Source organism: Nicotiana tomentosiformis, chromosome 6, assembly GCF_000390325.3.
Source record: "Nicotiana tomentosiformis chromosome 6, ASM39032v3, whole genome shotgun sequence".
In the NCBI taxonomy this organism is placed as follows: Eukaryota; Viridiplantae; Streptophyta; class Magnoliopsida; order Solanales; family Solanaceae; genus Nicotiana; species Nicotiana tomentosiformis.
In genome coordinates this window covers 131,319,022-131,329,604 of record NC_090817.1, presented here as the reverse complement: position 1 = coordinate 131,329,604, position 10,583 = coordinate 131,319,022, and the positions used below count along the sequence as shown (strand labels likewise).

Below are 10,583 nucleotides of genomic sequence, written 5' to 3'. Positions count from 1 at the left end.
CTTGTCGACCTACTAGAGCATAGGTTCGATTTTAAGCACCACTCGAACTCGGCACTGAACCTCTACCTCTACCATGACCTGTCGACTGTTGAAAACCTTGTGCTGGAGGTCGAACTGATGAGGAAGAACCAGACACAGATCCAGTCGGTTGAGCCATACCACCACCTCCTCTGTTAGGACAATCCCGCATCATATGGCCACGCTGTCCGCAAGAATAGCACGCATCGGAACCTCGACGGCACAGTCCAAAGTGGGCCTTGCCGCACTGATCACAACGAGGTGTTGGGGGTCTCGTCTGACTAGTATCTCTATGAAATTGTGAGCCTGATGCCCTCAAACTCTGACCTGAACCAGAATAGGTAAATCGATCATACCGAGGCCTCTGAAACTTTGGAGGAGCACTAGCTACAGGTGGCGCCGAACTCCTCGAAGATTGGGGCCTGATACTGCCTCTGAACTCATCAGAATACCCTGCAAATCTCGCCCTCTTATGCTGGCCCCTATCCTGCTCCCTATCTGCCCTTTGCTGGCGCTTACGATCCTCTAGGGTCTGGGCATAAGCCTGAATACGGGAAATATCCATGCCCTCTACCAAGGAGGCTGTTGTGCACTCATTTATCAGTTGTGGTCCCAACCCGTTCACGAACAGATGCACCCTATCACTCATCTTGGCCACCATATGGGGAGCATACCTTGCTAAAGAATCAAACTGTATACTATACTCTCGTACACTCATATTACCCTGTCGAAGGTTCAAGAACTTATCAGCTCTAGCTCGTCGTATCTCAACTGGCAAGTAGTGACGAAGAAAGGCCTCAGAAAATTCCTTCCACATGGCTGGAGGAGCGTTCGGACCCCTAGATCTCTCCCAACTATCATACCAGAAAACCGCTAAATCCCGTAACCGATAAGAAGCCAACTCTACTGCCTCTGTATCACTAGCATGCATAACCCACAATGTACGATGAATCTGATCAATAAATGTTTGTGGGTCCTCCTTGGGGTCTGATCCGGTAAACACTGGAGGGTCTAGATTAATAAAATCACGAACTCTCGCACTAACCGGTTTATCAGCAGCACCGGTATTCTGCCTCTGAGCCTGAGCAGCTACCAAGCTAGTCAACAATTGCACCGCACTGCGCATATCATGGTCTGTAGTGCCAGACGGAGGAACTGGATGTACTGGGTGCCTCCTAATATCCTCTGGAGGAGACGGAGAGGTATGAGACGGCATCTCACTCTGAGCCTCACTTTGGCCTGCTCTGGCTGGAGGCACCTGAATGTTACCCTCTCCCACAGCTGTATCAAGCCGTTTACTAATTGCTTGCTTCCTAGTCGAAGGCATCGCTGAAAGAAAACAAGGTGAATATTAGATATGAACACTTACTACTCAACTCTACGCACGATCTAGATTCAGGAAGAAGGTAACAACCCTAGATGTCACGTAGCCTCCTGATTATAAATGTGGCGCGCTACACATCCATAATCAAAACTCTACTAGACACGGCTCATAGACATCCCCTAGGACAGACTTGCTCTGATACCAAGTTTGTCACGACCCAACTGGAGGGTCATGACTAGCACCCGGGCCATACTTGCCGAGCACCAACGTACATTTTATCTAACCTTCCTTATTATCTTTAAGGGCCGACAATATCAATATAAATAGTAGACATGGATCATGAACATCCAACAATGAAAGATAATGTCATGAACATACATAACATGGGACGACAAGACTGTCAAGAAACTATATATAAGGTACGAGCTACCATGCTGCCATGAAAGACTATACAACAAAAATCAGTCGACAAGACATTCTAAACCATACATAAGTCGACACCTGTCTATGAGCCTCTAAAGGAACATAAGTGCTACAACATTGCCGGAACAGGGCCCCGATATACCCATAATGTCTATAACAAAAATGCATACCAAGACCACGGCAAGTCCGGAGAAGGGATCTCGCCAATAACCGCTGAACTGGACAACCTACTGTGGTGGGGAGCTGCGTCTACCCGTCTATCAGGACCTGCAGCACGACATACAGCGTCCACAAATAAAAAGGACGTCAGTGCGAATAAAGTACTGAGTATGTAAGGCAGGAAAGTATAAGTGAGAACAATAATGTAAACAGGGATAAAGAATATACAACCTGTGACATCTGGGTACCTCTGAGGGCTACTAACATGAAATACATGATACATACATATATATACATAAACTTTTAAAACATACGTCTTTGTGGGCATCACCATCATCATATCGTACCCGGCCGTAATAGGCTCGATAAAACGTACCCGGCCATCATAGGGCTCGGTAGAATCGTACCCGGCCACGTGGAGCTCGGTAAAACCCAACTGATCAGTGGTTGCACAATAGGTGTCGTACCCGGCCGACTATAGCGCGGCTCGGTAGAGTAAAATAGATACATATATATGATGCATGCTGGACTCATTGGAATCACATTTTGAACCTTTCGGAGTGACATAAGGTTGGTATCCTTCGTACACGTTATTAGGATTAACTCTTCATCAAGAATCTTATAAGAATCAGGAACTACCAACAACATTGATAATATAAGAATAAGAGAAGTAACATCAATATCAATCGTTTCATAAGAAGGGCAGCAATGTAAGTACTGCTAGCTTCTAAGAGTAGAGTATCTTTGGGAGCTCGTTCATTACATTATATACAATCGGAGTCGTGCAAAAGAATGAAGGGGATAGCCTCACATACCTTGTATATACTGCCCAACCTCAAGCTATGTAAATGTCACGACTCCTTAGTCTACAATAAGACAAATGACACTATTATTATCGTTTAAGTGTCGTAACTATTATGTATCGACCACAACCTATTTTACGATGAAACGGACAGCACCTACCCTATTTATATGACTTCCCACAAGTCAATACAATTACCAAACAGCCCAAACAACATCATTAATAATCATATTGAGCCTCCAAAACAGTCCACCAACCAACAACATTACTACCAAGCCTTTCGATATATATTTCACAAGTTCTAGCTTCAACGACTTAGCTGCAACTTGGATAATCTTAAATATATATAGAGTAAGAGGTTACTTACCTTTAAACAGAAAGAACAACTCCAATTTGACCTTAATTTTCCACGAAATATCCCTTCAATTCTGCCACAAGAACAAGGAAGCGAAACTAGCAATTAATTCGAGTTTTTCGGCACTAGAATTACTTTAGAAGACTTGAAATCACCTAGGGTTGATATTAAAAACTTGAAGGTGTATTTACAGGACATAAAACACTTAAAACAACCTCCCACATGAGCTGGAACAACACAAAAATCAGCAACAACAAGAAGAACAAGAAACTTACTAGCGCCACGGGATTCCCGACATTTGATTTGTGTTGTTTGCCCTTTGTTTGGGTCTTGGATCATGAGAGAACCTTGAGAGACTGTTTTTAGGGTTATAAGGTCTGAATATACTGAAAAATAATGACTTAAAATGGGGTTGAGGTATCTTATATATGTCCATATGTCTTAAACCACCTTTGTGGGCCCCATAGAGAGCAGCTTGGCGCACTCTCGCGAAAACGCGAATATCTCTCTATTCCGAGATCGTATTGACGAACGGTTTAATGCGTTGGAAACTAGACTCATAGATCTTCAATTTGATAGGTAGATCACTCCATAATTCCAAGCACATTGGGAGAAAAATGCAGTAACATTTGACCTAAAGTTTAAGTAAAATTATAAACCTAAGTTGCGACAACGTTTATCGACTTTTGTTTCATAACTCGCTTGACTTCAAGACTTATGATGCGGATATTATATGATTCAAATACATTAAAACAAGACCTCTTGGGATAATTAATCACCTTTAGTGTTACCCAAAAATACGGGTTATAACATCCTTGATTCGTTTAACTTCAAATACTTGTTAACCACTCTTATACACCCTTGTATCGTTTAAGACCAATAGGATTAACTTCTTATCATTTCAAAGATAATCTCTTCTTGGATTTACGTCGACTAACTTACGGCGTGATCTATGGTATGCGAATTTGGGTTGTAACAGTTCGTGCTCCCGTTTTTCCCGCTGCCATCTTCAGTGGATGTGCCCCTTCACTTAAAGGCGGATAGGGCAGTAAGCCAACCTTTTAGATTGAATAAAGTTACTAAGCTAGTCACCTCACCTCTCTTTCTTACCCGCCCTTATTAGTAGTAGGCAACCTTTCTTTCTCACCTTACTTCCAGTTTTTTCCAGATAAAGGTCTAATAGAGTTGCGCTTTCTTAGTACATTGCCTTTCATTACCAATCTGCCTTTTTACAGCACGAAATTACCTGATGTTCGCTACTACTAATAAGGGCGGAGAGATGTTAACTTTTCGCTATTAGTAAGCATTCCCCTAGTTTTGACCTAATGAGCTTTCTTTACGTTGAGTTAATTAACCATATATATATATATATATATATATATATATATATATATATATTTCTGGTGGTCTTTTTAGCGCAGAGACGCGGCTATTGCGGGGACTTTATGGTGAGTTGCATTCCATGTTACGATCCATAACATCCAAAGTCTCCATTAGAGTTACTTACATTCTGTTGTCTAACCTGTATTCCAGACATATGTTGTATATATTTCTTAGTAGATACTCATGCACTCGTGACACCGAATTTTGGGGGTTCCTAGTGGATGTTCATTATTGTAGTCACGTAATTATTATCATTTTATCTTGTAATTTATACTTTATACGAAAATTGGTAAAAGAGGGTCACGGGTTTGACCGAGTACCAGATTTTTACTTTGTTTATTTAATGGGAATTGTGATTTCAAAAATATTAAAATGAGTAATCAGGTTGAAAATTCACCGTTGACTTGCCTGACGACGACGTTAAGCGTCATCACGGCTTATAGGAGATTTTGGGTCGTGACAATTATTACTGTATAATTAGGGCCTTTTATTTTCTAAATTGAATGTTTATTTATTACTATAATAAATGACATTAGCATATCATTCAATTTTAGATAAATGGCAATTGGTACCATCATCAAGTATATCATTCAATTTTACGTATCGGAAAATAGTACCATCATCAATTTTAGGCTTTTACATTTTCATAACTGAAACACCATATTTTCTTGAGATTTTTACCGAGTAGATCACTTATATAGGATTCACATAAATAATACTACTTTTGGTTTATTTTAAAAATAGCAGTTTTTTTTACAGTTTTAGATATCTCAAAAATTAAGGGGATTTGCAGTCGTACCCTATATTTGTGTCACCTTTTAACTTGTATCATTTTTTTTAAAATTATTGATTTAGTAGCCATCTCACAAAAAAATATCCGTAATAATATGACAATTACACCCTGGCAAAAGATATAAAACAATCTCCTCCTCTCATCTTAGCAATTTTATAAAAAAATCAGAAACTTATCCAGAATCATCTTCAGAATCACACTTGCATGAAATTGTTTCACCTTGAAGCTAAAACTTCATGCTAATGTAGCATGAAGTTGTTTCATGTTGAAACTAAAACTTCATGCTAATATAGCATGAAATTGTTTCACATTGAAGCTAAAACTTCATGCTAATGCATGCTGAAGTTATTTATCCTGCAGTCTACAGTTTTGTCATAAATTTTATCCGAAATTTCAGTCTAGACATACTGAAAGTTATTTAGTTCATTTGCTAAAAATTCAGACTAAACATGCTGAAATTATTTAGTTCATTTGCTAAAATTTCAGACTAAATATGCTTAAATTATTTAGTTCATTTGCTAAAATTTCAGACTAAACATGCTTAAGTTATTTAGTTCATTTGCTAAAACTTGAAACTAAACATGCTTAAATTATTTAGTTCATTTGCTATAACTTCAGACTAAACATGCTTAAGTTTTTGTCTTGTAGTATGTAATTTTCTAATGAGTTTTTGCTAATGCATGTTGAAGTTATTTAGTTCATTTGCTAAAATTTCAGACAAAACATGCTGAAGTTATTTAGTTCATTTGCTAAAATTTCAGACTAAACCTGCTGAAGTTTTTTTAGTTCATTTGCTAAAACTTCATACTAAACATGCTTAAGTTTTTGTCTTGCAGTATGTAATTTTCTAAAAAGTTTTTGCTAATACATGCTGAAGTTATTTAATTAGTTAATTTGCTAAAACTTCATACCAAAACATGCTGAAGTTTTGTAACGCAGTCTACAGTTTTGTCCTGGGTTTTATTCGAAACTTCAATCTAAACAAGCTGAAATTTTTTAGTTTATTTACTAAAACTTCAACCTAAACATACTTAAGTTTTTGTCCTTCAGTTTGTCAATAGTCTTTTATTAAAGAAGGGCAAACTCGTCCTTTTAAAATATTTTTAACAAAAAAATGGGTACAGATGCAAACGGAAAAATAAAACGGGTATAAATTAAAAAGGGGCGACCAAATAGGACGCCCCATGCAATTTTTTTATCAAAGATTATGCATTAAATGACAACAAAGTAGAAAAAATATACAGACCTACAAATTAAGGAATTAGTATTTATTAATCTCTACACTTTCTCCCTCATCTTAGAGAAATACTCTTTCTCTCCAAATCTTTCCACTGTTTTTTCTTAGCCATTGACTCGACAACTTTCTTGCACTCAATCTTCTTCACAACATCACACACCTTACCTTTCACATAGGATTTGCTCAATTGTTTTTTTAACAATATTGAAAATAACTTAGATAAAAATATAAACTCTCATATTATTATTCTGGTATTACTACAAGTATAACACTTGCAAATAAACTACATAACAAAATACATCTGAAATATTAAGATTTCGTTATTATATAATAATGATACCATATATTATATCTGAAAATAACTTATATGATAATACATATGAAAGTACTCATGATACAATATCATTATTATACAAGTATTATTCCATGTATCATACTTACATCATTCCATGAATCATCAAATACTACTATGATACTAGAATTATACCATATATAATACCTACAAATTAAGGAATTAGTATTTATTAATCTCTACACTTTCTCCCTCATCTTAGAGAAATACTCTTTCTCTCCAAATCTTTCCACTGTTTTTTCTTAGCCATTGACTCGACAACTTTCTTGCACTCAATCTTCTTCACAACATCACACACCTTACCTTTCACATAGGATTTGCTCAATTGTTTTTTTAACAATATTGAAAATAACTTAGATAAAAATATAAACTCTCATATTATTATTCTGGTATTACTACAAGTATAACACTTGCAAATAAACTACATAACAAAATACATCTGAAATATTAAGATTTCGTTATTATATAATAATGATACCATATATTATATCTGAAAATAACTTATATGATAATACATATGAAAGTACTCATGATACAATATCATTATTATACAAGTATTATTCCATGTATCATACTTACATCATTCCATGAATCATCAAATACTACTATGATACTAGAATTATACCATATATAATACCTACAAATAACTTACATAAAAAAAAAATACATCTGAAGCATCTGAATATAATTATTATACCAGTATCAAACTATATATACCATCTCCAAATGACATACATAAAAATACATGAAATATCAATATACAATTTATTAACAAGCAGCGGTAATAATTTTTTCTGTGTGTTCTAATTGTAGAATACATGGAATATGTTGAATATAATGAATAGGGACTTGGGAGCATTTCTATTTCAGTTACAGAAGTTAATATCTTAGAACGAAAATATAGGAAGTGAATCATTTGCGGTTGTATTCACTTGATTCTCTGCTGAATTGCTTCCTTCTATTAGAATCTTTTATGATATATTAATATTTCATTGCCAAAAATGTTAATTAATGAATCCTGCTAAGACTTTGTAAATTTTTTGTAAATATTGCACTATTATGTTTTTTTTACATAATTACCTAACTTTCTTTCTGTAGATCAAGAAAGGCTTCATTATGCAATTCAAGCCTTCAAACTCATCGACAAGGTGTACTAAGATAAATTATTGCAAAATATATTATAATATTATATTTTTGTTAACTTGAAATAACATTTATTGATACAAAGACATGCTACTTACATGTGTATTTTATGATTCTGAAGGCATTGTACTTGGTATGTATCGAAAATAAATACTTCAATAAACACCTTGCTTAAATACTTCCGGAAAAATATAATACATGCCTACATTTATTGGGATTTAATAATATGATGTGAGAAAATTTGTTTGTAATAAATTCGTAGTTTAATAGTCTTACTATCGATTGTGCGAAGCGCCGGTAAGTTTTCTAGTCTAAACCATAATCCCTAATTACCTTAAAACATATGGTATATGTTAAAGAAAAATTATATTAAATAGTTCTATCATGAAATTGACTAGTTTTTCATAGGTAGTCACCCCTACACGGCCCTCCTACTTTATCCGAACTTAGGATCAACAATATAAAAAGTTTCATATAAATTACTTCTCAATACAACTTCTTCTTTTATTTTTATCCTCAATACAATATCTTTCTAATTCATTAAAATTGCATGCACCAATTCATGAATGTCTGTTGTGATAAAATATTCACGGGGAACTTTCTCAGATTTTACAAGCTCATGCGGATGGAGTTTATTGCACATATATATTAGGGAATTCAGTTTTTTGATTTTCAAGTTTTATTTTAAAAACTCCAAAACCAAAATTTTTAAATTCAGAAATCAAACCAAAAAATCAAAAAAAAAAAAACAAATAAATAACCAATGTGCACCCCTAGTTATAATTGCTGTAATTCTTCCGAAAACCCAGCTCTCCTTAAAAACAACGTGTCGCTCTCTCTTTCGAGAGGTTGAGTCCACAGATTTTTGAAAAATTAACCCCATGTCCAGTCCCTTGTGAATGGAAAAGCTGTTGTCGGTTGTGGAGTCATTGCCATTCACCCGCGTGTACAACTGTAAAGCCGCTGCCTTTAAAAATGGTTCTCTCACAAATATCAGTGATCTACAATCTCCTTATTCAGTGTTATAAATACTGCTACAAATCTTGACTCTTTTTTATCAAGAAAAAATCTTGTTATTTTCTCTAGCTAGTCCAAACCCAGATCTACTCTCTCTTTTCAGGTAAGCTTCAACCTTTCATTTTTCTCAAAAGATTGCAGCTTTTTGATTTTTTTTTGTTTACCCTGTTAGTTTTCTTGGTTTTGCAGGTTGAATTATTGGATTATAATGTCGACAGAGGTCAAAGATGTGCATTCTAATGGAAATGGAAATGTTAATTCACAAAGTAACCCAAATTCAAAGCCATTCAAGATTTTCATAGGCTATGATCCCAGTGAAGATGTTGCATATGAGGTCTGTAAATATTCCCTTTTGAAAAGATCTTCAATCCCAATTGAAATCATACCCATTAAACAATCAGAGTTAAGGCAAAAAGGGTTATACTGGCGTGAAAGAGGGAAATTAGAAAGCACTGAGTTTTCATTTTCCCGTTTCTTGACACCCCATTTGGCTAATTATGAGGGGTGGGCTATGTTTGTTGATTGTGATTTCTTGTACTTAGGTGATATTAAAGAATTAAGGGATATGGTTGATGATAAATATGCTGTAATGTGTGTACATCATGATTATGCACCAAAAGAAACAACAAAAATGGATGGGGCAGTGCAAACTGTATACCCTAGAAAGAATTGGTCATCAATGGTTCTTTATAATTGTGGGCATCCTAAGAATAAGTTGTTGACACCTGAAATAGTGAATACTGAATCTGGAGCATTTCTTCATAGGTTCATGTGGTTAGAAGATAATGAGATCGGGAAAGTTCCGTTCGTTTGGAACTTCCTTGTGGGGCACAATAAGGTTGTCGAGGGTGATCCGAATACATTTCCTAAGTCAATTCATTATACACTTGGTGGACCTTGGTTTGAGGCTTGGAAAGATTGTGAATTCGGAGATTTGTGGATAAAGGAGCTCGAGGAGTACAAGAAGTCGATAGAGAAGAAGGTGGATTAAGGCCAATGTAGCTAATGGTATTGTTTAACTGCCATAGATTTTTAGTTAAGGTAATTGATTCAAGGGTTTGAGGGCTATGCCTCCTTGATTTAGTATTCAATATTGTTTTGATCTGTATTGTCTCCATTAGGGAGATGTAACCAATTCATTCCAAACCCAATACTTTGTATTCTGGTTTTTACAAGTATTAGTTAGTAAGCAGTTTTTCAGTCATATAATTGTAATAGATTCATTTAAAGAATAAGATCATCCCGATCTTTGAGTGATGTATCGAGTATGCTTTTGGTTATGTTATAAATGAAATAGCTTTTGTCCCTCTCGTGATGGTAAGAGGTTTTGTTGCTTTGATCGATTATGTAATTTGGTTGTGTCAAATACGTTATCTTTCTCCCACTTAATGGAGGCATTGGCAAGACAAATCTCTATGATTTAGCGATGCATAAATTTTCTGCAAAGGGTAATCTAAGAAACATTTACCCCCTTACTGCTGATTTTTACCCTTGGGAAGATTCATCGTAGACGAATTTGTATGTCCTCTTGTTCTTTTGCTTGATAAAGCTGAAGTACTATGTACATTGATATAGAG

At 35.6% G+C, this 10,583-nt stretch overlaps 1 protein-coding gene across 2 annotated transcripts; it reads left to right on the top strand.

Annotated features, from left to right (window-relative positions):
• Positions 1-8,810: 8,810 nt before the first annotated feature.
• LOC104111574 (protein CDI-like) lies at positions 8,811-10,313 on the top strand. Of its 2 annotated transcripts, XM_070177819.1 has the most exons (3): positions 8,811-9,109; positions 9,196-10,004; positions 10,062-10,313. In XM_070177819.1, the coding sequence occupies exon 2, from the start codon at positions 9,215-9,217 to the stop codon at positions 9,995-9,997; it is 783 nt and encodes a 260-aa protein (XP_070033920.1). In that variant the 5' UTR covers positions 8,811-9,109; positions 9,196-9,214; the 3' UTR covers positions 9,998-10,004; positions 10,062-10,313. The 2 variants fall into 2 exon arrangements, with proteins under 2 accessions (XP_070033920.1, XP_070033919.1); XM_070177818.1 differs by having other exon boundaries at positions 9,196-10,313.
• Positions 10,314-10,583: the final 270 nt, after the last annotated feature.